This window comes from Odocoileus virginianus, chromosome 5 (genome assembly GCF_023699985.2).
Source record: "Odocoileus virginianus isolate 20LAN1187 ecotype Illinois chromosome 5, Ovbor_1.2, whole genome shotgun sequence".
Classification (NCBI taxonomy): domain Eukaryota; kingdom Metazoa; phylum Chordata; class Mammalia; order Artiodactyla; family Cervidae; genus Odocoileus; species Odocoileus virginianus.
The window spans coordinates 7,491,505-7,517,207 of record NC_069678.1 but is presented as its reverse complement, the minus strand read 5'-3'; the positions used below and the strand labels follow the sequence as shown (position 1 = coordinate 7,517,207).

Genomic DNA, 25,703 nt, shown 5'->3' with positions numbered 1-25,703 from the left:
TTTCAGTTTTTAGTAGTCACATTAAGAAAAAGTAAAATGAGATAGGTGAAATTAATTTTGGTAATATATTCACATAACCCAATATACCTGAAAGATCATGTCAACATGTAATCAAAACAAAAATTATTAGTGAGAGATCTTTTATTCTTTTTTTCATGCTAAGTCTTTGATATCTGGTGTTTTTTTTTACACTTACAGCACATTGCACTTCCAGCCAGCCACACACAAGTGCTTAATGCTCATGAGTGATCTGGACAGCATGGCCAACTACAAAATGGGAAAGTCACTGTAATAAGTATTCAGAAAATGACTGCAACAATATGGCTCTTGTATTTTCAATACTTAAAAGAATCTGTACAAACTTGTGTCCGATCATGAAGCAAATAGTCAAGACACTCTTGAAAAAGAACACAGTGGGAGGGACTTGCCCTATCAAGTTTGTTATAAAGCTACAGCCTGTGCAATATTGCACGAAGATGAACAAATAATAGAACAGAGGACCCAAAAATGAACCCTGCAAATATGGACACTTGGTTTATGACAAGGGTGGCTCTGCAGAGCAGTGGGGAAACAGCAATCTTTTCACAAGTGGTGCTGGGATAACTGGATCCCCAAATGGGATAAAATAAGAATCATAATCCCAATATAAACAAACATCATCTCCTGGTGAATACTAGTCTTAAATGAGATAGGCAAAACAATAATACTTTTCAGAAGATAGAATAGGAAAGGATCTTTGTGACCTGAGGGTAGGAGATTGTTAAAAGCAGATGGAAAAAGCACTAAACACAGTAACAATTACATTAGATTTAAAAACTTTTCATCAAAGACACTATTTTTAAAAATTTTATTTATTTATTTTTGGCTGTGCTGGGTACTTCATAGCTGCGCGGGCTTTTCCCTAGTTGGGTTGAGCAGAGGCTACTCTCTAGTTGCCGTGCTCCGGCTTCTCATTGCATGAGGAGAAGTGGGCAACAGAGGATGAGATGGTTGGATGGCATCATCAACTCAACGGCCATGAGTCTGAGTAAACTCCGGGAGAGGGTGAAGGAGAGGGAAGCCTAGCTGCAGCGCTGCAGTCCATGGGTTTGCAAAGAGTTGGACACGACAGAGCTACTGAACAACAATCTCATTTTTTTAGACCAATAGCTTTATAGAAAGATGAGAGCAGAACCTTTCTCCCCTCTACCCACCCTGCCCTTCCCCAAGGCCCTGGGGGTGTCAGCCTCACCCTCTGAGCATCCAGGTGTCCTGTAGCTGGAGAGAGCACTATCTCATTTTTGTATGTAGTTTAAAATATTTTGTTATACTGCATACCGTATTATATACTATACCTTACTCTACACATGCTTATACATACATGCTCGCACATATTTTGTGTACAGAGTTGTGCACACAAAACCTTGGCTGCTGTATTAAAAATTTTTTATTTTTTTATTTTTTTAAACTTTTGGCCACACTGCGGAATCTTAGTTCCCCCACCAGGGATTGAACCTGTGCTTCCTGCAGTGGAAGCTCGGAGTCTTAACCACTGGACCACCAGGGAAGTCCCATGGGTGCTCCATTTAATGAGTGATTTCAGGAATTCCCAAAGGTTATGTGACTATGTAACTTCTGCTTTATGTACTGACTTTAGAACCTAACCTTGGTACTGTTGCAGGAAGGGGGACCCCTTCCAGGGCCCGAAACTGGGCTCTTGTCTAACACTTGGAAATGAATTGTCCGAGGAGACACATGTGCTGATAAAGCAAGAGATTTTGTTGGGAAAGGGCACCCGCATGGAGAGCAGGAGGGTAAGGGAACCCAGGAGCACTGCTCTGCCACGTGGCTCACAGTCTCGGGTTTTATGGTGATGGGATTAGTTTCCGGGTGGTCTGTGGCCAATCATTCTAATTCAGAGTCTTTCCTGGTGGCGCACGCATCGCTCAGCCAAGATGGATGCTAGCGAGAGGGATTCTGGGAAGTGGACGGACAGGCAGTGTCTCTTCTCCACCTTTCCCGAACTCTTCTGGCTGGTGGTGGCTTATTAGTTCCGTATTCCTTATCAGGATCTCCTGTCATAAAACAACTCATGCAAATAGTTACTATGGTGCCTGGCCAGGTTGGGCAGTTTCAATCAGTGTTCTTCCCCTAACAGTACAACTCCACTGTTGATGGATTTAAGAGATATTTAGGAGATTGGTGACTGGCTGGAATAGAAGGGAGAAGGAGAGGAACTAATTAAAGAATGACAGTCCCAGGTCTCTGCCTAAACAACTGAGTAGATGGTGGTTCTGTTTCCTGAACTGGGGCCCACAGAAGTAGCTAGTTGGAGGGTAGAGATGATGACCTCAGGTGAAAAATGCAGAAAAAGGTGGACAGATTGCACAAGAAAGAAAGTGAAAGTTGTTCAGTCATGTCTGACTCTTTGTGACACCAAGGACTACACGGTCCATGGAATTCTCTAGGCCAGATACTGGAGTGGGTAGCCTTCTCCTTCTCCAGGGGATCTTCCCAACCCAGGGGTCCAACCCAGGTCTCCTGCATCGCAGGTGGTTTCTTTACCAGGTGAGTCACAAGGGTGAACCCCCAACTGCCCACCACTCAGATTATTGCTACATTTTCTTTTTCACATCTCCCATACACCCAGAGGAGTTCACTGATGAACAAGCTGAATTTGTGCTAAGAGACTTGCAAGTAGCTAGAAGGACAGTGAAAGAGCAAGTTGCACATATTGCCTCCTCTTTTCCACCTCCATTCATACTCAAATTCCTTAGAATTTGGCTTTGGATATCCTCTTCCTGAAGGTGCTTTTCACTAGAGGCATTGACTACTGAGGACTTCAAAACTGAACTCACTATCATCCTCCGGTAAAACCTGCTCCTCCTCCTCCTGCAGAAACTACCTTACCGTTACCCAAACCTTGAACTTGGAAGTCATCCTAGACAACTCCTGCAGCAGTTTCTGTCCATCCTATCTCATGAATGCCTTTAAAAGATGTCCCCTCCCTTTTCATCCTCTAAACCAAAATTGACAAAATTCTGGATCTCAGAATTTCTCAGTTTTATTGATACTGAAGATGGTTCCAGTCTTTACTCTCTCTCCAGCTCATCTATTCCTAACTACCTGTCTGTCCATCTAATTTATCTTTTTTGAAAATAAATTCATTCCCATCAGTTTTCTTTTACAGTCCTTTACAAGTGCTTATCCCCAGGTTGGCATAACTTTAAAAAAATTTTTTAAAAATGTTTTATTTATTTATTTGGCTGCATAAATTCTTCTTCTTTTTTTTTTAATAACTTTTCTTAAGAATGCTTTATTTATTTACTTAGTTGACTGCACCAGGCCTTAGTCGCAGCGCTTGGCATATTTAGTTGTGGCATGCAGGATCTAGCTCTCTGACCAGGGATGGAACTCGGGCCCCCTCCATTGGGAATGTGGAGTCTTAGCCACTGGACCACTGGAAAGTCCCTGGTGTGACTTCTATAGTGCTTCAGGATCTTCCAGAAAGTGTGACTAAGCCTAAATTTCCAACCTCATGGCTAGCTACTCCCCCACACTATTTTTCACTACCTAATGGCTCTTCAAGTACATCAACCAAACTTCCTGCTTTATTGCCTCCTGCAGAAGACCTACGTCCTGAGAATATCTATCATAGACATTCAAGTTTCCAGAGCTAAAAATCCTCAAGGGTTTTTAAAAATATTCTTTTTTAAAGAATATTTAAAAATATTCTTTACAGCCTGAAGATTTAGCACTCTGTTTGACACAAAATACTGTTTACTTTACTGAACTCTGCATACACCCAGTGGTTTGTTTATCCTCCCTTTCCCTTCCAGCAAAATCCTCCTCAAGCTTGCATTCTTCCAGGAAACTTTCCCCAGTCCCTTCAAGTAGTTAAGGTCTCTGACTCCTTTATCTGAAGTTAGCACATTTAGTTTTACTTATTCTTTTCTTCCAGTTTTATTGAGATATAATTGACACACAGCACAGTATTGAATTTAATATATTTTAAGTTTATCCATACAACGAGTGGCCATAAATGTTAACACTTTCACCTTTTGGTAACTAACAGTAATCCTATCCACGCTTGGCGGGGCTCTATCGAAAGCCATCTCCTCCATTTGATAGTACCTTATTGCTTGAAAAAATTACTTCTTTTAACTCTCAGCTCATGATGCTTATATTTATTTAGCACTTGACACTTTCTTCATACCTGCTTACTACTGCTGTAGGACAGCCCTGGTTTTCTTCCTCTCCTCCCCATAGACTGTAAATTCCTGGGGGCTGGGACTGCGGTCCTACTCTTCTCTGACTCCCTCTCCAGATTTGGCGCTGCCCTTTGCAAATGCAGTTCTAAAGCATCTCCGGGAAGCTCCCGAAGCGACAGAGCCCGATAGAGGTGCCTCTGCCGGCGCAGTTGCCCGCCCGTCCCTCCACCGGTCGGGCCCGTGAGCTGGTCTGGACCGGCACTTCGAGGGCGGAACAAGCGGACGATGTATGGGAAAGAACCCCTGCCTGTCCCTTGCCCCCCGAGGCGATCGGAAAGGTGCCCGAATTCCACGCAGGGATCACGCCCTCTTAGATCGCCACACTAGCGCCCTGCCAGGGTTGTGCGGGCTCGGGCGGGCGGGGTTGCCAGCGCATGGGCGGGTCACAGGGCATTTCTCGTTCGCTCATTGGTCTCCGTGGTGACAGACAGGCCAAGGAGCCGCTAAGACGCTGATGAGTTAGAAACAACAATGCGCGCAAATTGTAAACAATAAATAAAAGGCTGTGGAAGAGCGGAGGAGGGAACGGCTAGTGTCAGTCTTAGAGTGGCTGGGGCTCAGCTAGTCCCCAGCTGGGGAAAGGCAGCGGTCTTTGTTCCGCCCCTCTTTCTCCGTAGCCTGGGCAGAGGAGGTCCTGCTTTCTGGAAAGTTGTCCAGGCAACAGAATCAAGTTGACTCGTCCGCATGGGACCGAGCCTTCATTGTAGTTCTTTCAGCTTCGGTCTAGGGGCTACGGCAACCTCCCTTCAGGCACTGGCGCGACACTGTCTGAACTGGCTGCCCAGGTTCCTGCCTGCCTGTCTGTAAGAGGCAAATCTGAACGCGTACTCTGCTTGAAGCCGCCGGTATCCTTGTGGGCAAAAGGTCCAAGATCCACTTTAAGGCTTGTGGATGAGTCATCTGAGCTCGGATGGCCTCGGCCTGCAGCAGCTTGAAACAGGGTTTCGGTTCCGGCTTAGAGATTGAGGTTGGGTCTTGGCTGAGAGCGCGCGGAATCCTAGCTTTAGATGAGTGGTCAGTGACAAGGCTCTGGCCCTTCAGCTTTGTAGAAGAGAGTTCTCATGGAGACGGAAAATAGTGAAACAGTTTATTAGGAGGAAAAAGAGTACAGTAAATGCAGTAGTCATATGGGTGGACTCAGGAAGTCGCACTGTCTTGGTAATTTGAATCACTTATATGAGACATTTCTTCTGGGTTTTCCTTTGGCCAGTAATTTTAATTTGCCTGGTTCTGAGTCCATTTTTGGTATATCTCAGGATCCTCCTGTGTGTGCAGGTATCTCTCAACCAAGATGGATTTCAGCAAAGAGGTCTATGGGTAGCTTAGCATCACTTCCCTTTTAACCTCCAAAGAGTTTTCTAGTTGGGATGGTCTCCTTGACTTGGAGAATGAGAAATACGTGGTCTCTAATCTCTTATCTGGGCAGGGCCCAGCTTCCTCTCTCGATTGTCGTGCTATTGATATTTTGGAATTTCTGTCCACCGGGAATGAACTCCGATTGTGATGGGCATCTATCTCCTACCTTAATTTGTGATGAGCTCCTGCTGATCTTTCCAGTCACATGTGGGAGGAACCACCACCGGTGTCCGGTCGTTTCAGCCTTCTGTATAAGCTACCTCTTCTCCTGGGCTGTACCTGCCCCAGGCACCTTCCGCCCTCCTGGAGAAGCTCTGCCCTCACCCGTGTAGAGGCCTTCCCAGGTGCACTCCTACCGCCCCCAGCCCTACCCCCAGCTTGGGCCCGGTTATCACGTGCTCCGAGCACACTGGACTCAGCAGTCCTGCACCGCACCACCAATCACACCTGCTAGGTCCCTTCCTGGAATGTGAGCATCCTGAAGGAAGGAACTGTGTGTTTTCCAAATAGGTATCCCGCAGCCTAGCACAGTATACATCGATAAGAATTCAATAAATGTATACTGAAGGAATAAACACATGGACTCCATGGATTAAAAGATTAAAAAATGTCAGGCAGAGCTGTGGCATTCTGGGGGCTCGCCAAAGACATGAATCATAACCTTTTCACTTCTGAATCCTGATAGCCAGCTAACAAGTGACATTCCTTTTAAATGTGTAAATAAATTCAAGATGGTTTCCCGGGTGGCTCAGCGGTGGTCTGCCTGCCAACGCAGGGGACACGGGTTTGATCTCTGATCCGGGAAGATCCCATGTGCCTCAGAGCGGCTAAGTCTGCTCCACAACTACTGAGCCTGTGCTAGACTGCTCGGGGACTGCAACCACCGAGTCCAGGCGCACACCTCAGAACTGGCGCTCCACAACGAAGAAACCACTGCGATGAAGGCCAGGCATCACAACTAGAGAAACACTCACACAGCAAAGACCCAGCACAGCCAAAATAAAGACAAATAATAAATTCAAGATGATAAATACTGATGTTAAGCTGTTTAGTTGTCCCAACACAGCCAGTGGAAAGACTTCTGCTGAGCTTGTGGGGGTGGGGCAGTGGGCCTCAGGGGCCAGTCACTGAGGAAAATCTGGGCAGGCTTGCAAGGGTGTGTTTGTGTGAGACAACAGACACAACGAGGCCAAATACAAGAGGTGTTTACTGTAATGAGTATTCCAGAAGGGTGGGGTGGGGTGGGGTTCCCCCAATCTGATCCTCCAAGGCTCTGGGGTGACTCACTCTTCCTTGGGCTCAGAGGTGGGGCTGCTGTTTGTTCCCTGAGTTGGGCCCTGCTCCCTGGGGCCCTTGGCATCCCTAGTGTCCCCAGTCACTAAAGCCACATTCCTCAGATAATTCGTGTTGAAGCAGTTGACCTGTTCATCCCCAGGACTCAGTTTACAGCAGAAGGCAGAGTCTCGCCAGAAGTTACGTCGGGAACCACACAGGTCATTGATAAAGGCTGATTTCTGGTGACAGAATAAAGAGGTGATAGGGGAGGAGAGTTGTCAGAAGTCAGGACTGGTTACTTGGATGTCCAAGTTCCCCTTCCCTCTGCTTCTACTACTCTCTCCTTGGATCCCCCCCACCCCTGGGGCCCAGAGGGAGTACAAGGCTGCCTTCCACAGCCAGACAGACTCCTTGTGACAGACAGATGTGACCATTTGGAAATGTCAGAGGCCCAGAGGCAGCATCAGAGGTGCTTAGAGGTGGGGAGCAGGTCAGGTCAGAGATGAAGGCTTCTGGAACCAAGAAAGACCTCCCCACTGGTCCTCATCATTTCTGAGGGCTGGTTTGAGGTACTCAGAGAAGCAATGGCCCGCTGTGCCAGGCCTCTCCCTCCTCTGCATCCTTGGGAGACCCCTGCCCTCACACTCACCTCCTCCTCAGCACAGCAGGCCTGTTCTGACAACGGCAGGTCACAGCAGTGGGCAGTTACTTTCTGAATCAGCCCAGGAATCTGCTTGCTATGTTGGTGGAAAGGGGAAGGGTCAGGGTCTCTGAGTGACCCCAGGCACCAAAATGGTGTTTGCAGACCATGATTTTACTCTTCCTAATAGTGTCCCAGAGGGTGCCCCAGAAGGGAGTTTTGGGGGAAGGGAAGAGCATTGGGGAAGAACTAAATAAGACTCACTGCTTGCTGAGAACTCTTTGGTTTCCACAGAGGTGATTCATGAGGTTGGGGGTGATTCGGCTGAGGTCAAGGGTCAAGATATCCCGGTCATAGTTGGGATAGGGAGCCCGACGGGCGAAGCATTCATCGCGGAGGGGGCTAGGGGGGTAGCGGCAACACGAGTGGTGATGGGTCTTTATAGCCTGCTCCCGGTCACAGTACCCATCGAGGGTATCCTCCCACTGTGGACCAGAGAAAGGCAAGTCAGACGACTGGACACTGGCCCTCCTGTCCCTCTGCTTCCCTCACTGCCACACATGATGAGACGGGCACTCCCCGCCCCAGGTGCTGAAAGGGGAGGGCAAAGAGGCAGCTGTGGATGTGTGGGGATGGGAAGGTGGAAGGGGTAGAAGCACAGCTGAGGTTCAGAGCTGGCCATGGGAGATGTGCTGGAACAGTAGACGGAGAGGATCAGGTGAGGCCAGACGGGTGGACGGCATACAGATGCACATGGGGGGTACTGGGTGGACACGGCCAGGATGGAGGCGCACGGTGAAAAGACTTGGACGAGGAACACAGTGGGTGGATGGACATTCACAAGCAGGCAGATGGGCAGACGTGCTCACAACGGGTAGCTAGGTACGTGGATGAATAGGCCGGCGGGATCAGAGGTCTGAGACGGGTGGGCAGGCAGACAGGCTCTTGGGATGCCGAGATGCCCACTTACGGCCTTCCAGGTACAGGTGTGGTTGCTCCCCTGCCGGCAGCAACGCTGGAACTCTGCCTCCAGCCGGGTCAGGGCCTGCAGCTGCCTTTGGATGGAGTCCGTGGCTGGGAGGTTGCGTGGCACCGAGCGGAAGCGTTTTAGGTGGCAGATGTTCTTGATATTGTCCACTGTGGGTAGCCCAGGGGGAAAGGGCAGCTCGGGTCCCAAAGAAATACCAGGCTGGTGGCTGGGGCAGGCCCGGAGCTGGTAGTGTGGCCGGGGAGCTTCCTCCTGGAAGCAGGATAATCGAGCCTCCCCCTGCTTTTTGCAGCACCCGTGGGGTTGGGTCTTGACCGAAAACTCGGCCTCACAGAACCGGGTCACTGCGTCTTCCCACTAGAGTAAGAGGAGTGGGTCAGTCCAGCAGCCCACTCTCCACATTCCTGTCCTCCTCCCAGGTTCCAGGAAAGGCCCCTGGGCAGGCAGATAAGAAAGAAGTGGGGGCTGTCCTTCACGCTTCTGCACACGAGGCGGCCCAAGGGACGGCCAGTGAGAGGGACCTGACGTTCCTGCACACCCAGGCCTAGGCCTCTAGTCCTTGAAACACACACACTCAGTCCGGGGGTTAAAGAACACCCCCAGGATCAATAGCCCAACCCTTACCACGAGTTCTGCACAATCCAAGCGGTTCGTGGGGTTGTGACAGCGGCAGCAGCGAGAATATCCTGTCTCCAGCAAATTGAGGGTCTCACCCTGACGGCTGAGGTGGGAAAAGCCAGTCTGTGGCAGGTTCCAAGGGCCGTACACCACATGCTGACGACTAGGAAGGCAGATCTGGTCCAGATTGTCCAGGGAAGGCCGCCCAGGGGGGAAGCCATCCAGCCGGTGACCCCAGCCACCTCGGGGTCGGCCCTGTTGGCAGTGCTGTGCTGGATTCCAGGACTCGGGCTCTGGGGGGCCGTGGTCCATCGAAGGAGCTGGCTTTTCTAGAAGGGGGAAAACAGAGTGGGAAGGGGAACATGTGGAGGGGCAGTGAAAGGCTGGATTAAGTTGGGAGGACTGAGAGAACGTGCAGTTGAGGAGAAAGGGTTGGGAGGATACAGAAGAAAAAGAGAAGAAATGAATTTGTGGCTCTTACCTTCAGACTGACTGACTAAAAGGAAGAGACTTGAGTCACGCAAGGTGTCACCCTTATAGCTCCCAACCCCAAATCACGCCTGCCCACTGTGTTGCTTCCCTGGGCTCAGAATCCCTGCTACTCACCCCACCCCCAGCAGGGTCTGAGCCCTAAAGAGGGGGAGGGACAGATAAAAGCTGTCAGTCACTCTCTCTCTGCTTAGACTGGAAGGTCAACTCCCCTTGATATCGGAAGGGTGGGTCTACTGGGGTAGAAAGAGAGACCCCAGAGCCCATGCTGTCAGTCAAGGGAGGCAGGGGGGCAGAAGGGGGGGACTCACTCACCTTCCTTCTGTTCAATAGGAACCTGGGGAGGGGGCAGCTCCTCTTGGAGGGGGACGGCTTCTTGAGGGAGAGGGGGACCCCCTGAAAGTCACCGAGGACACCAAGAAGCAAGGGTCAGGCTGTCAGCAAGATGTGGTGGGTGGGAGGAAGGGAACGGGGAAGCACTCACCTTTCTTTTCCACAGGGAGCTGGGGGGGGAGCAGCTCCTCTTGGAGGGGGATGGCCTCCTGTGAGGGAGGGGGCTGCACTACAGAAAGGGGTGTGTGTGAGTAGCCTACCCCTTCTTCCCCTCCCCTTCTGAAGATCAGGGTGTAGGCCAGACTAGAAACCTAGAGGTGCAACTGAGACCTACCTTCACTCTGTCCCTCAAAGTGAAGGCTACGCTGGGCGGTGTCTGGGTGACCCTGGGGGACGGCTCTGGTCAGAGGTGGGGAGGGGGGTGCAGCATAGCCCACTAGAGGCAAGAAGGCAGAAGGTCAGAGCCTGCGTTTCCTCCTGGAGCCCCAGTACCATGCCATGCCCCCACACGCTTACCTTCTTGGAGGGGGTGGGTCAGGGGCTCTGGCCCTAGCTCTCTCTGCCCTGAAGTCTTGAAACCTGGAAGAGGAAGGGTGAAGCAGAGGTGGTTTTAAGGGGCTCTTTCCTGGCCCTGAGTATGGGAAGGGGAGACACTGGAGGTCAGGAGCTTAGAAAAGATGACCAAGACACTAGAAATCTATTGCTCCTGCCCCAAACACACCTAGTCAAGACCGATTTGGTGTGATAATCTGACAGCCTCACTTCCACCAGGCTGAGAGTCTTGTGTCTCCCAAGTCCTGGCCTAAAGGAACTGTGACATACAGGGCTGGGGAGGAGGCCTTAATCTCGGGTCAGTGTCTTTCCTTCAAGAGCTTCTGGGCTCTTCCCACAGTTCAGACGTTGAACAGGCCGGAGCCTCACCTGCCTGTCTGTTCCAGCCTCCCACCTACTCCAGGCCCTTGAAACATCTTTGGGCCTCTGGTAAGGAGCCCACACAGAAGCTGAAGTGCCACCTCTGCAGCTAGTCTCAGATCCTCATTAGTTTAGGTCTGTTTAGGACCTGGGGAACTGGACGGTTCAGGACTCTTGAAGCAAATCACCCCCACAGCCACAGCGAAAGGACTCACTTGTAGCTGATTTGCAGTCATGAAAGGCCAGGACTGGAAGGGACAAGATTGAGCCTCCCAGAGATAGGTTAGATCTATGACGATCTCTCAACAGTTTCCCACAGTAATGTTCTGTTGTGTGAGCTAGAGGGGCTGTGCCTGGTCCCCTGTGGACAGGTAACACCTTCTCACCTCCCCTCCTAATCAGGTAAGGAGTCATTCAAGGTTACCTGGGGCAGTGCACTGGTTTTGAGCAGCCAGGGTGCTCCTGATCTTCTCTTCTGGGTGATAGGTCACATACACAGCAGGTCCCTCACTCTGTGAATTTACCTGCCCTCTCAGTTGTCTGTTTGACTCCAACTGTGTTTCTTGGCAGCAACCCTGACCAACCCCTGCCCTTCTGTACCCCTGCTCCCTGTCCCTGGTTAATGGCCCCAGCACCCAGGCCCACCACAGGCCTGCTCAGAACAGGCAGCCAAACGGGGTACCTTTCTGCTGGTGACGAGCCATCCAGGATGGCTGGACCCAGGCCCCCTTTCCAAGTGCTGGCTCCAAGCCCAACTCACCTCCATCAGAGGCCACAGAAGCAACAGTTATACAGGCCAAGACCAAGGCTGCTCCGGACACGGTCCCCATCCTGGGGCAGGTACAGGTAGGCGGCCACCCAGTAGGTCCTCTCAGGTGGATCTGATTGCAGGGCCGGGCAGATGGGAGCCTGCCTGTCCAGTTGCTGCAACTGCTATTGTGAACTTCAGGGCCGGCTCCTTCTCCTCTTTATAGGCTACGAGAGACAGCTCCCGCCCTCCTCAGCTTCCTGCCATGACTCAGGCCCAGCCGCTCCTCCTCTGGCAGTCACTCCTCTCAAACTCACCCTGAAGGCTCCTGAGAGGACTGAGAACAGAGGAGCACCCAGCTCCAGAGAAACTGATTTTGAGAATCCCAGAGCAAGAGAGCTCCAAGGCCTCATTCTGCGCCCCAACTTCTCCATTTGCTGCCTTCTGTGGAGAATGCATCTGACAGCCTGCTGAACTGAGGCGTGGAAACAGGGCACTGAAGAGTTGAGAGGGGAACACCCTAAAAACTGGAGCTCCCCCACCAGTGAGAGCTCTGGAATACCCCTTCTCAAACTCCCCAAGCCCCTAGGACAAAAGAGAGGGAGACAGAGTCAAATTCCCTTTTATGTGCCTGTTAGGAATCAGAGATGAAGACATACACCACTAGCTTCAAGTTTACTGGTTTTTGTTTTTTTTTTTTTAATTTTGGCGGTACCATACAGCATGTGAGATCTTAGCTCCCTGACCAGGGACTGAACCCAAGCCCCCTGCATAGGAAGCACAAAGTCTTAACCACTGGACAACCAGAGAAGTCCCCAAGTTTATTATTTTTAGTTTCACTCTCCTCACATCCAAACAGCTACAGCTTCTTCCAGACCAAATCTCTTCATGAAAGTAGATTCATGCCTTCACACGAGTTCTGAGGAGTCAGAGGGACTCCTGACCTGTCAGTGAGGTTGGGCTCCCCCATGTTAAGGCAGGCTGGTGGCTCCTGCAGGTCTCTGCCACATCTATATACAAATGCTCAGAAAATTTCCTCAGCATTTGGGACCCTGGTATCCTGTAGCTCCAGCAGCCGCTGTATAGCCTCGGCCAAGTCCCGTTCTCCAAGCCGACGATTATCTCGAGTCCGGATGTTCACTGTTCTCTTACTCTGCTCTCTCTGGCCAACCACTGCAGGAAGAGGGAGGTTTGGGAACCTTGGGGAAAGTGTATCCAAAAGGAGAGGATATCCTCCTTTTGCTGTGCAGAAATGTAAGAGACAGAAATCCTTAGGAAGAGCAGAGCTCAGACATGTTTCCGGGAAAGGATATATTTAGCTATCTCTCCCTCTCCAGTTCCCTGGTCATCCTGAAAGATTCCAGACGTTTTCTTACATGCCTTATCACTTCCACTCAGGAGTCCAGGGGTGAGAGGCAGTACGGTCAGCCAAAGAAAGACAAACAGATCAAGAAGCAGATCCAGAGAGAAAAGTGTCTGTGTATGCGTGTGTACATTAGAGAAAAGGGGAGGGTGGCAGGCTGGGAGACATGTATGTAAGTCCATGGGGTCATGGCATAGCTTGAGCCAAGACTAGTAGGATGAATGGGTGTGTAAAACTAGAGAAACAGGTAATCTGACTGAGAAATCTCTACTTCCTGTCTTCAAGACAGAGCTCTGAATCTTAGAAAAATAAAAAAAGGCACAAGGTTGGCTTAGACTTTTTCCCTTACGGCCCTTTTTCTCATCCCTTAGGGCTGACTCCATCTAGGTCTAGAATAAACAAAACCAACTAATTAACATCTTATTAACCCTTCCTGTCCCTTTCTGTCTGATGTTCCCTTGACTAATTAACCAAACAGACACCAAGAGTTAGGGTGGAGGCCAGCAGAAAACTGTTCTGAGGATCTCAGGTGCAGGACAGGAGGTGAAAGAGCCTAGCGCTCAAAGGGGTCAGTTGTGCTAAATCCTGGCTCCTGCCTAGCTCGGGTCACGAGCCACAAATTATCCAAATGTGCAGATGACCAGGCTTGACATGACAGGAAAGAACATAGAGGCCGGGTGAAGAGTGTAGGGCCATGGGGCTATGCTGACTGGGTCTTACCAAACTGAAAATTGTAGTGTGCGAGCTGAGCCCGGCGGATTCTCCGGCTGAGGGTCAGTCCCGAGTCAGCATCCAGGTCACCAACCAGTCCTGCAGCTCTCAGGCTCTGCTGTGCCTGGGGCAGAGGGTCATTGATAGGAACGTGATTTAACGGAAGGTTGAGGAGGTGGAATACCCCGACACCAGTTTTCCTCAAGCTCTCCCACCTGGTCCTTTCTCTGCCTCCAGGCTCTCCGGGCCTCAGGGACGAACCCTCTTCACTCTCTACACTGAGGCCCCTCTGCAGCCCCCACAGCTTCCTTGCCTGCCTCATCCTGCAGCCAAGCCTCCCTGGACTCTGCCTGTTTCTAGACACCACTCTACACCGCCAACCAGCTGCTCGGCTCTAGTACTGTCCATTATCCTTACTTCTCTCTAGAAATGATAAATAAGACCAACATTCATCCAAGGCCCCTTTTGTGCCATGCACCCTATTGACTATTTAACATTTACTGACTTGTTTAATTTTCACAAATCTCCAGGCAAGGAGGGATTAGCTCAGTTTTCAGATGTGGAATTCCCAGCATGCAGCAATTCCCACTGCTCATCCCCAGCCTCTCTATTAGGCCTGCATCAGCCCCCATCCTCACCTCTCTGGCATATTCCTCCTGCTCTATCCCCACAGGGATGACCACCACCTGGAACGGGGACAGCCACAGTGGCCTGATTGAAAGGAGAGAGGAAGGCAAATTATTTATCTTGGTCTGGAATACAAGTGTGGCTGCAGAGAGCAGATTCTAGAAGGAAACAGAAGCTGGAGTCTGAAAGGGGCCAGGATCTGGAGCATGCACTGCCTGGTTTGAGGGCCAGAACAGACAGGAATCGGGGTCTCACCATTTTCCCCCACAGCTCTCTGCCAGCACTCCCAACATCCTTTCCACGGAACCGAGCACGGCTCGATGAATGAGGACTGGACGCTCTAGGGCCCCCGACTGCCTTGGAGGGAGATGGGGGTGGATGGAATGGAGAAGCATCACAAAATGAGCACCCAAGATTACCTTCCAGTTTCCAAGAAATCTTCAACCCTGGGCAAGGGAGGGTGTGGAGGATGTGGCTAAATTTTAAGGGTAGAAAGGGAAGTGGTCCTCCACCTAGTCCATGAGCCGAGGGGAAAGGGGAGAAGACAAGGTGCCATACCCCTTGTACTGGAGGTCAAATCTCAGGGGCAGCTGGAAATCAAGCTGGATTGTCCCACACTGATGGGGTCGACCCAGGGCATCGCGGACGTGCACATCAATCTGGAGAAGACAAAAGGGAGGCCATGCGAGAAACCAGAACCAGTGCCCTCCATCATATGGTCACCCCCTCTATCTACCCACATCCCAGGCTGTGTGGAGAGACACATCACTCACGGCATCCTGCTCCAGGTCACTCACTGGACATTCTGGCAGTGGCTCTTTCCATTTAACAGTGATGGAACATTAGGGGATGTCAACATTCACGTGAACGGCCCAGCCTCGCCCTGGCCTCTCTCTTTTCTTTTTTTTTTTGCCCTGGCCTCTCAATTCCATGAGTTTCTCATCTCAGAGACCTTCACCAGAGCCCACACTGTGGCCATGACCTTCATCCCATCATCTCCCAGGATGGCTGCGCCTCTGAAACAATTCATTAGACACCTGCTCTGATTCCTGTATCCTGTCCTTCCAGCTCTGACAATTATTCCTATTAATGACTCTTCAACTTCTCAGCTCCTTAACTCACTTTTCTTCACACTCATAGGCCTCTCAGCTTTTCCCTCCTCCGTTTCTCTCTCCATGAAGCTATAACCACTCTTCTGGTTCCCTGTTATCACTGTTCTTCTATCACATCCACATGAAAAAACCCCACGTTGGCAGCATCCTCGCTGCCCACCTGCCTGGCCCTGTAACAGAGCTGCCCTGCGCTGCCCAGCATACCACACACTACAAATGCAAAAACAGCGATTGATGCAAGGGGCTGCTGTGAATCTCAACAGAAGCCGTGCTGTTGCCAGCAATCTGCGGGCTGTCTTAACCAACTCTGTGTCCTGTTCTCCTCAAGGATGCTCAAGCTTTCTCCTCGATTCCCTTCTTTAGCTCCCTCATGACAACTCTCTCTTCCCCACTCCCATCTCAGCAAATGTTCCTGCCTCCTACCTTGTAGAGAATTCCAATAACTGATACCATGAGAAGGGAAAAATGTCTCAACTTCTGTCACCACCTATACATTTCCTTGCACCTAGCCCAGCCTTTCTTCCTATCTCCTAAACAAAGGCACAGGGGTCCTGTCTATGGAGGGCTCTAGATCCCATCCCTTTTGACATCCCAGAAATGTCCCTCTACTGAAACCCCTTCTACAACAACTTCTCCCACCCCAAACAGGCTCCCTCTCATCACAGAATTTAAACATCCTCAAGCAACATCTTTTTGGATCTGTCAGCTACTCTCCCTTGCCTTTATAAAAGCCAATGTTCTTTAAGCTTTATTTGCTTTGGCCACATCATGTGTGGCTTGCGGGATCTTAGCTCCCCAACCAGGGATTGAACTTGGGCCCTCAGCAGTGAAAGCCCGAGTCCTAACCACTGGACCATCAGGAAATTCCTTAGAGCCAATGTTTTTGAAAGAGTTATATTCATTTATTCACTTATTCTAACCCTCCTCCGTTTCTCTGGAGCAGAAAATTTTACTGGAAAATGGCCCCTTGAAACCTAACAGCCTTGGGGAGTTCCTGGTGGTCTAGTAGGCTGAGAGTCCACCTGCCAGGGTGGGGACACAGGTTCGACTCCCTGCTTCTGGAAGATCCCACATGCCTTGGAGCAACTAAACCTGTGCACCATAGTTTGAGCCTGCAAGCCTCAACTACTAAAGCCCATGTGCCTAGAGCTTGTGCTCTGCAATAAGAGAAGCCACTGCAGTGAGAAGCCTGCACACTGCAATGAAGAAGAGCCTCTGATTGCCACAACTAGAGAAAATGCTCATGCAGTAACCAAGACCCAGTGCAGCCAAAATTAATTAATTAACTAAACAAACAAACCTAACAGCTTTTTCACTATATCCAGCAGGCACTTTTCAGGCCTTTTTTTCACTGGCATCCTTCACCTCTTTCAACTGCCATGTCACTCCTCGACCCAGCCTCTGCCTACAACGTTCTCTCCTGAGACTTCTTTTTACTTAGCCAACAATTACTTTTCAGATTAAAAAGAGATTCCTACAGGAAACCTTTTGTGACCCTCCAGAGTAACATGCTCCCTTAGTACCTATACAGTACTAATCCCATGGTGCTGAAAACGCCCTCTTTACCTCCCTGAAGCTTCACCAGACCCAAGTTCCATGAGGGCAGGAAATATATCGCTCTTCTTTACATTCTACATGTTTAAACACATTCCTTCATATCTATTAAACATTTAATAAAACAAAACAAGAAAATGAATAAGTAAGACTCTAATCTGGATCCTCAGCTTACCTTAGGCCCATAGAACGCACCATCTCCAGGGTTGAGATCCCACGGTGCTCCAAATTCTTCTAGGGCCTGCTGCAGGACCTTTAGAGAGAAGGAGACAAGAGAAGAAATATGTCGCCTTAGACTTTACAAGCAACATATCCTACTAGCCCCCACAATGACCTCTCGGCACCTGCCTCTACCAGGGACCCTGATTCCCACCTCCCCTCCCCTTCCATTAGATTGCTTTATCTGCCTCTGCTTCCCTGCCACTCGCTCACCTGCTCGGCCTGGTCCCAAAGGCAAGGCTCTCCCAGGAAGCCAGACGGCCGGGTAGACAGTGCCATGTGGAAGGAAAACCCAAGGATGGTGTAGACAGAGCGGAGGAAATCAAGGCAGCCTTGGATCTCTGCTTCCAGCTGGAGGAATAAGGGCAGGTGAGCTGTGTGCCAGCTAGAGCTCTGGGGTCAGGGTCGTAGTTTGGGGGAAAGAAAGCAAAAACATAAAGGAAAGTTGGAGATAGAATGCAGCTGACTTATAGGGCAGCTGAGGGTCAGGAATGTTGGCAGTTCACAAGGAGAATGAAAGGTGGTTTAGACTGCTTCCGTGGAGATGGGGAAGGGCCACCTGATCCGGTGCACAGAAGATGTGGGCGTCATCCTGCTGGAAGCACCGAAGCCGGGTCAGGCCCCCCAGGCTGCCAGAGGCCTCAGCCCGGTGCAGGGCCCCGAAGTCGGCCAGTCGCAGGGGCAGCTCTCGCCAGGATCTGGGCCGGTGGGCGAACATTAGGCTGAGGTTGGGGTGGGGAAGAGTCAGGGCCACAGGGAGAACTAAGCCCTGAGGCCTGCTCCCCCCAAGTCTACTTCCCTTCTTTGCACTATCAGCTTATGCCCTCTTGGGCCTCACCCTGCCTCCTGCTGAGGCCTGTTAACTCCACTCAGCACAGTCGGGCCCTGCCTGGTTCTTAAGTGAATTTCTCAGTAACAACAGCAGACACCACTTCCTGTGCCCCTGTTCTGTGACAGGCATTGAACTGAAAGAGGAACCTGAGACAGCAGCTCCAAACCCTTGCTATTACCCATGATGAGACTGAGGCTCAGGGAGGTACAATGATTTCTCCAAATTCACATGGGGAGATAGAGGGCAGATTCAAGACTCAAATCCAGTGTTCCAACACTATTCCAAGGTGCCTTCTATTACTTAATATTTAGCAAACCGGCTGCCTAGCTCTAGCCCCAGAAGAAGCCAGGTCTCCTGGCTCCCAGCTCACCAGTGCGCAGGGCAGTTCATGGGCTTGAGGGCGAGTGTGTCTGCGGGGTGTCTGGCAGAGTGCTCACTCTGAGAGCTGCAGGGCCTGTCCGGGCCTGGCGGCTGCAGGGCAAACATGTCTTCCCGATAATGCTCCCAGTGCCCTGACAGTTCCCAGAGCTTTGTAGAAAACAATGTGGGTGTTTTCACTTCTGAGAAACCACGGCGGGTGTACTCAGCCTGCAGAGATGTAGACATGGAAGACCAGAGTGACTGGGGAAGGAGAGGAAGCAGGATGGCAGCCGTGTGGTTCTCCTGGGCCCTCAAGTCATGCTGATCACAGCTATACCTAGTAATTACCACACCCCCTCTCTACACTCCCCATCGTAGGCTACACTGTTCTTGACAAACGTCACTTGCCCTCTATCATTCCAGATGGCGCTAATGGTAAGGAACCTGCTGCTGATGCAGGAGACATAAGAGATGCGGGTTCAATCCCTGGGCTGGGAGAAGGAAACAGCAACCCACTCCAGTATTCTTGTCTGGGAAATTCCATGGACAAAGGAGCCTGGTGGGCTACAGTACCCAGGGCTGCAGAGTCAGACACAACTGAGGTGAGGTAGCACACATGCACTCAAACTTCTAATCCCTCTCTTTTAACAGTCGGATTCTTCTAGGCCCTCAGTCCCCCTCCAGTCCCCCTCCCCCTGAACATGGGTCCTCCTTACCCTGATAAAAGCCACCAGTGCATTATACACCCTTGTCCCTCGAGGCAGGAAGAAGCAGCTCCCGGGGCTCAGTTCATGGAAGAAGAAGAGCTCCTGTTCCTGGAGTTGGAATCAGCAATGTCACTTCAAGGTGGAAGCAGGGCTTGAAAACCCGGAAGAGATTACTTGACAGAGTTGCTCAGATTGCTGAATTTGCTCCCAACTTCACAGATCAGGTTCCCTCCTCGCTCTGCAACCCTTATCATCACCACCTCCTCCGCCTCCATTTCCCCAGTCTCTATACCTTCCCAATGCGCCGGTGGTCCCGTGACTCTGCTTCCTCCTTCCATTCTTCCCAGGCCCTCAGCTCCTCTGCAGTGGGGAAGGAAATGCCGGACACTCTCTGCAGTGTTTCTGGGGCGCCTGGAAATCTCCACACTGATGATGAGTTCTGTGGGAGGACAGAGGGGGTCAAAGGGAAGATGAGGACTGAAGGCACCCACCCAACCTCCTCCAATCCTCAGGTGGTACTCTGGGCATAAGCATCGCAGGTACCCACTTGACAACAATCCCATCTCATCTCTCTCACCACTTTTACCAGCATCACCAGCAGCAGGATGCCCATCCCATCCTCCAGACAACCCCTGCCATATCTACCACCCTGGAGGTACCTGGGCCTTGGTTTCTACACATGTACTGCTCAACTCTTAACTGTATCTTGTTACCTCTGCATTCTCACCAGTACGACCTCACCAGCACCCCTGTATTTCCTTCCTTCCCCGTCTAATCAACAGTGGCACAGGGAAGTAAACCTAAGCACTGGTCAAATATTAAGTCTATCCATCCCCTTATCAAGCTCCCATATAGTCATGAGAAAACCCAATCACCCACACTGTTCCTGGATCCATGCAATTCAAATGCCTCTGCTTCTCGTCCCTTGAACAACAGTACTAGTAAGAAACGGCCTGCATTTCATCGTACTTTTAACTTTCCCTCAAACACTTTCTCTTGTGTTAGTTGGTTTTGTGTCTATAATATGGCAGGACAGGAATTAAGAGCCTCATCTTACAGCTGGGGATCATGGGTAAGGAGATTTACCCAAGGCCATATACTTATCAGTGGCAGAGACAGAACTCAGAGCAGATGCCTAGGTTTTCAGTCCAGGCCTTTGGCTCTACCTATCTGCCTCTCCCCTCACTCCCTGCTTCCTGCTCCTACTCTGACTGACAGTTCACCTTACCAAGGAGCAGTCTTTTTATAAAGGGCAGGCCTCTGACTTAAAAGGATATTCTCTCTGTGCCTGTCAAATGGTGTTCCACCCCTGCTCTGTCCTCAGGGGTCTTCCCTAATGACCCCGTCCAGTCTGTTTATGCCCTCCTTTGCCATCTCCCTTGGTGCTAATGTCCGACTACGGAATTTGAATTGGCTTCTAGGCCCTCGCAGGCTGTCGAGTATCTGTCACCAGATGGGGAGTTTCTAGAAAGTTTCTTTCTCCTTCCGGATTCCTCCCTTAGCTATCAGAACAGAGAAGGGGCTGAGAATCACGTTCCCCTTCCTCAACTCACTCTAGTGAAAACACAGGAATCTCAACCTAACCCAGTCCTCATGACTGACCGATAGCAGCTTCAAGCCTCCAATCTGTCCAGTATGCCGAAGGTGGGGACCTCTGCACAGATCAACCAGCATGCCACACCTGGGAGAAAGAAGGGGCCAGTGAGGCGTCTGCAAATTCCTGAGCTTCTAAGTTTCTCCCTCTCAGGGTATTTAGCTGACAGAAAGAGAAGTAAAGAACTATTCCACAGAGAGAGCAGTGAGAGATAAAAATCAATGCCCATTTCTTTTTGGGAGCACCAGAATACCTATCTTCTTTCCCTCACCCCATCCCTGGCCTTCCTGAGTGCATCCCCACCTCTCCCTGTTCCCCTCAGTGTCAACAGCTCTCACCCATACACTGTTGCCGTTGGACCTGTCACTTTCTCCTCAATCAAGCGAAGCTTAAACGGGTTATCCTGGAAGAAGGGGAGAGTGAGGACAAGCCTTCTTTCTCACAAAGTCATCCTGGAGGGAACCACTCCTCCCCTCACACCTCTCGACCATTCTCCTAAACCTGTGCGTCTCCACCCCACCTTGAAGAGCTGGCGAAGCTGAGCCCGGGAAGCCTCCAGTCTCCGGAAGGGCAGAGCAGCAGCTGCAAGTTCCTGGCAGATCCGTTCCAGAACCGGCAGCTCTGAGCCCTTGACTGTCCTGGAGAGATGAAGGATGGCTGGCTGACCTGTCTGTTAGGGAGCAGCACCCGGGTGACACAGCTGGGTACCGGTTAGGGGGTGAAATCCTGCCCTCTGAAACATCTAAAGTTACTGGCAAAGACAAACACACTATGGGAGGACAAATAGGAAATCAGGTAAAAAGCTTACAGCTGGAGGAAAACAGCTCTAGGTACGAAATTCAATGTTGCATGCAGGCAATCTGGATAAACAAAACTACAGCAATAGTAATGGGGGATGAAGTAAAAGTTGAATACATAAAGGCTAGAGAAGGTAAGTTTCAAGCTGATTTATTTTATTTTTTTTTAAATTTTATTTATTTATTTATTTCCCCCATTTATTTTTATTAGTTGGAGGCTAATTACTTTACATCATTACAGTAGTTTTTGTCATACATTGAAATGAATTAGCCATGGATTTACATGTATTCCCCATCCCGGTCCCCCCTCCCACCTCCCTCTCTACCCGGTCCCTCTGGGTCTTCCCAGTGCACCAGGCCCGAGCACTTGTCTCTCAAGCTGATTTAGAAAAGGAAGGACATGGACTAATAGAGATGGTGATACCAATGTCACAGCTGAGGCACGGAGGGACCCTGCCTCAAGCTTTCTTTCTCCTCCAAATTGAACATGCCTGAGGCCCCAGAAAAGGCCTCAGAAATCATCCCAGTAAAGAGGTACAAACTTTCAGTTATAAGATGAATAAGGCCTGCGAACTAACAGATAGCATGGTGACTATGGTTGATAAATTCTGTATTGTATAACTGAAATTCTGTAAGAGTAGTTCTTAAGCATTCCCATACATACAAAAAAGCATGTGATAATTTGATTATGAGACTCCTTCCACAGTGTATACACATATTAAATCACCATAAGTATACTTAAAAATTAATTGCAACTCTATTTGTCAATTAGACCTCAAAAAAAGAAGAAAAAAGAGAAAATATGGTGAAATCTCTGAAAAAGAAAGCACCCCAGAATTATTCTCCTCCTTCCTTGCATTACTCACCGTTCCTTTCCTAAGAAGAAATCATGGTAAAAGCCACATTCTGTGCTTGGGCCTTGGCAGAGGACAGCACCTAGAAGCTGCTCAGCTGCTGCCCCCAGGACATGGGTACTGGAGTGCCAGAATACCTGGGTTCACAAGAAAGGAGTTCATGAGCTCACAGCCTTCTCCTTTAGCCCCTACCTCTCTGACCTCAGAAAAGCTGATGTGAACCAGTTATGAATAACTATCACAAAATGTGGCCTCTGAGCTTGGGGGTGACTGCTGAATAGTAAAAGACAAACAAACAACAACAAAACTGAATATAAAAGAAAGAAGGCCCCTAGAAGCAACACACAGAAAAGAGTAAGCCCCACTCCTCACTGCTTTCCAGTTCCAGAGCATAGTAGGTTAGTCAGTTTTCATACCGTCCAAGCTGACATGAAAAAGTGGAGGGGAAGCCAGGTCATGTGCCCAGTTGTGTAAGCCACATGAGAATTAAAAACATTCTACTGATGACTTATAATATAGGTCTCAAGAGTTGGGGGGCTAACCGGGCATATTATCTTTCTATTTTCAACTTAATTCTTTCCCTTTCACTAGCATAACTGGTTACTGCTTAATAGACCCAGGCTAATTGAAAACTTTCATCTGGGAGTTTCCAGCTTAACCAGGACCAGTCAAGACAAGCAATATGCCGTAGGCCTCCCAACTGCACTTGGAGAAACTGAGGCAAGAGAAATAAACGCTAGAAATGCCCACTTAAACATCTCTTAGTTGAGTAACCACTGTATCCCGAATAAGGAAGAAGCTTACCGCTTTCCCCTGTGCAGAATCGAATGTCAGAAACCTGAGGTCAGAATCTGTCTCCAAGGGCCGCTCCAGATCATAAGGTTCTCCATTCACTTGAGCAGCCACTGCAGTATCTGCCAGGTTTGAACTTCAGCAGTGAGGAATACAGGTAAAGCAAAAGACAAGGTTACAATCCAAAGGCGAGACAGGAACTAATCTCTTAGTAACTCCAAATCTGCAAAGGGGAAACGTGTTAACCAGAGCAATACAATTTATCATTCCTCTCCACCCGCCAAGCCTAATGAATGAAGGTCAGAGACTATGAAACTAATTCAGATTGAAAAGGAATTGGCAGGAAATGCTATCTTGAGGAGGATGGGATAAACAAACAAAGTCTTTTCCCTACTCAAATTGAGAAAGACAAAGCAGAGATATAAGCATTACCCTGGTAGGTACAGAATGAGCCTAGTACCTAATCTGCTGAGCTAGTTGGTAAGGGGTTGTCTTCCATGCCACAGCATCGACTTTCTGACCTCCAGGAAGTGATATCTTAATAGTCCGCTGTTCCTTCTGTGCCATGCTTGCTAACCTCTTTACCTGAGCAGTCCATAGCTCCTCAAAATGGCCAAGCCGCTCTACCAACCAGTGTGGAGGGGTCGGCACAGCTGCCTGGAGGGAAAGATGTTAAGAAGTAACACAGGTTCCAAAATTCCTTCCTGGGATTGGGACCGCGTGAAATTAGAACGTTTAAGTGGCCATGGTCAGAATCCTGGGCCTTTAAAAACACTGGGTGATACAGGGCCCTAGGCTAGGAGCTCTAGGCTCCCCAGGCTGCTAACCCGAGGGAAAAAATGGCGCGTCTAAGGGCTAGGGTAGTCGGGTTGGGGGCCGCTGGCGGGAGCAGAGGGTGTCAAGCAGGGTTAACAGCCTGCACTCTGGGGTTCCGCTGGGCTGGGTCCAATGTGGCTCGGAACTTTTGGGTATCTCACGCACCGTGTGCAGCCCGCAGGCGTATAACCCTGGGAACCGAAGCCGCCGACAACTCTGATATAGCCTCATTTTCCCTCAGTTCAGTCCTACATACTCAAATAACTGATCGCCGCTTCTCCTTCGCCAGATTCCTCATTGACGTCTGGCCCAACAATATCCATGCCTATTGGTTACTACAGCTGCCGCTCCAATCTGGGACCACCCCCAGGAACTCCGAGGAGGAACACCCCACGCAGCACTAGCAGCGGTGTGGGTGGTTCCGCCTGACCGGAAGACCTAAACTGTTACACACTTGGGCAATTCCAGAGACTTGCAGTTTCGGATCAAAAGAGCAGTAAGATATCCTGCGGCTTTGAGGACAGGGGCAGAACAATTTCCCAGAATGCGAGCGGAAGAGAAACAGATCGGAAAGGGTAGTCATTTCCTTTTAACCATACGTTTTCTTTTACACAGTCTTCACTGGCAGGTAGGAAACAGGTAAAAGCATATACTTTGAGATAAGACAGATCTAGTGTTAAATCCTGGGAATTGTGTCATTTTCGGTAAATTAACTTCTAGAATTCCCTAGCGGCCCAGTGGTTAAGACTCTGCTCTTCCCCGGCAGAAGCCACAGGGAACTAGGAGCCCACAAGCCAGGCAATGCGACAAAAGCAGACACTCCCAAAGAAAGTAACTTCTGAACTTCAATTTTCATATCTCTAAAATGGGAATAATAGTTCTCATTTTGAATTGTTAAGGTAATTTTATATTAATTGGCTAATATATTGCATAGTACATAGTAATGGGCAACACTAGTGACAAGCTATGAGAAAAAATGAATATAACCACTTTGGGGCTAGAGCAAAGAATCTGCAGAGGGCATTCTTTGGCGTCCCTTCATACTCATGGTGCTTAAAGAGGGCCCTTTAGAGACCCCTTAATCTTACAGATGAGGAATTTAAGGTCAGAGAAGGTAAGTGGTTTAATGCCAACTGATGCTGGATTCTGAATCCAAGCTTTGTATTCTTCTACCACAACAGACTTTCTCTGGTAATAAGAGTTTACTGCCAATGCAATTCCCCCAACAGCTCAGAAAGAAGTGCCTGACCCTAGAACCTTAGCTCTCGGCTTCTGACCAAGACTGCCTCTAATTTCCATCCTAGCTTTCCTTAGCGCTCCCCGTTATATCCAGAACACAGGACTAGGTGCATTTGATTTGTTTTCTACAGTAAAAATTGAAACACAACCAGATTTGTAAAGTATGAGGGGGAATGGATTTAGGGACAGATGTGAGGTTCTTAGTAATTCCCATTAGTCCCCTCACCTGAGGGTGGGGATGGTTGGTGTTGGTTCTCAAGTTTCCAATGGTGATGTTATCAAGCATTGTGGAGGAAGAGCTGTCATAGAAAGGTGTTTAATCTACGTTTCCAGAGGTTCTGTCTGGGGAGGCAGCAGTTGATCTGAGTCACAGGCACCACTCCGGATCTTGGCTCCATCTTCTGGTATGTTAGACACCCTGAAATAGACAAAGAAATAGACAAGAGTGTGCAAGAGGAAGATTACTTGTATGTGTGTGAGTTTGGGAGAAGGTTGGGAGAATTTTTAAATGGCATTC

General features: G+C 49.6%; 2 protein-coding genes across 5 annotated transcripts; both read right to left on the bottom strand.

Moving 5' to 3' along the window:
* Window positions 1–6,637: 6,637 nt before the first annotated feature.
* ECM1 (extracellular matrix protein 1) lies at window positions 6,638–12,307 on the bottom strand. Of its 2 annotated transcripts, XM_020911995.2 has the most exons (10): window positions 11,622–12,307; window positions 10,466–10,528; window positions 10,284–10,385; window positions 10,101–10,178; window positions 9,932–10,012; window positions 9,134–9,456; window positions 8,492–8,866; window positions 7,786–8,006; window positions 7,531–7,618; window positions 6,638–7,120 (listed from the first exon to the last, which is right to left on the bottom strand). In XM_020911995.2, the coding sequence occupies exons 1-10, from the start codon at window positions 11,689–11,691 to the stop codon at window positions 6,890–6,892; spliced, it is 1,632 nt and encodes a 543-aa protein (XP_020767654.1). In that variant the 5' UTR covers window positions 11,692–12,307; the 3' UTR covers window positions 6,638–6,889. The 2 variants fall into 2 exon arrangements, with proteins under 2 accessions (XP_020767654.1, XP_070323398.1); XM_070467297.1 differs by lacking the exon at window positions 9,932–10,012.
* Window positions 12,308–12,410: 103 nt separating this feature from the next.
* TARS2 (threonyl-tRNA synthetase 2, mitochondrial) lies at window positions 12,411–25,384 on the bottom strand. 3 transcript variants are annotated; one of them, XM_020911975.2, is made up of 18 exons: window positions 24,113–25,380; window positions 23,592–23,788; window positions 23,144–23,267; window positions 22,352–22,476; window positions 21,209–21,326; window positions 21,027–21,091; window positions 20,697–20,775; window positions 19,387–19,533; window positions 19,104–19,202; window positions 18,398–18,615; window positions 17,755–17,917; window positions 17,409–17,546; window positions 17,152–17,229; window positions 14,869–14,969; window positions 14,566–14,667; window positions 14,322–14,394; window positions 13,693–13,807; window positions 12,411–12,782 (listed from the first exon to the last, which is right to left on the bottom strand). In XM_020911975.2, exons 1-18 carry the CDS (start codon window positions 24,176–24,178, stop codon window positions 12,634–12,636), a joined length of 2,157 nt encoding a protein of 718 aa, XP_020767634.2. In that variant the 5' UTR covers window positions 24,179–25,380; the 3' UTR covers window positions 12,411–12,633. The 3 variants fall into 3 exon arrangements, with proteins under 3 accessions (XP_020767634.2, XP_020767642.2, XP_020767649.2); XM_020911983.2 differs by having other exon boundaries at window positions 24,204–25,379; XM_020911990.2 differs by lacking the exons at window positions 12,411–12,782; window positions 13,693–13,807; window positions 14,322–14,394 and having other exon boundaries at window positions 14,567–14,663; window positions 24,113–25,384.
* Window positions 25,385–25,703: the final 319 nt, after the last annotated feature.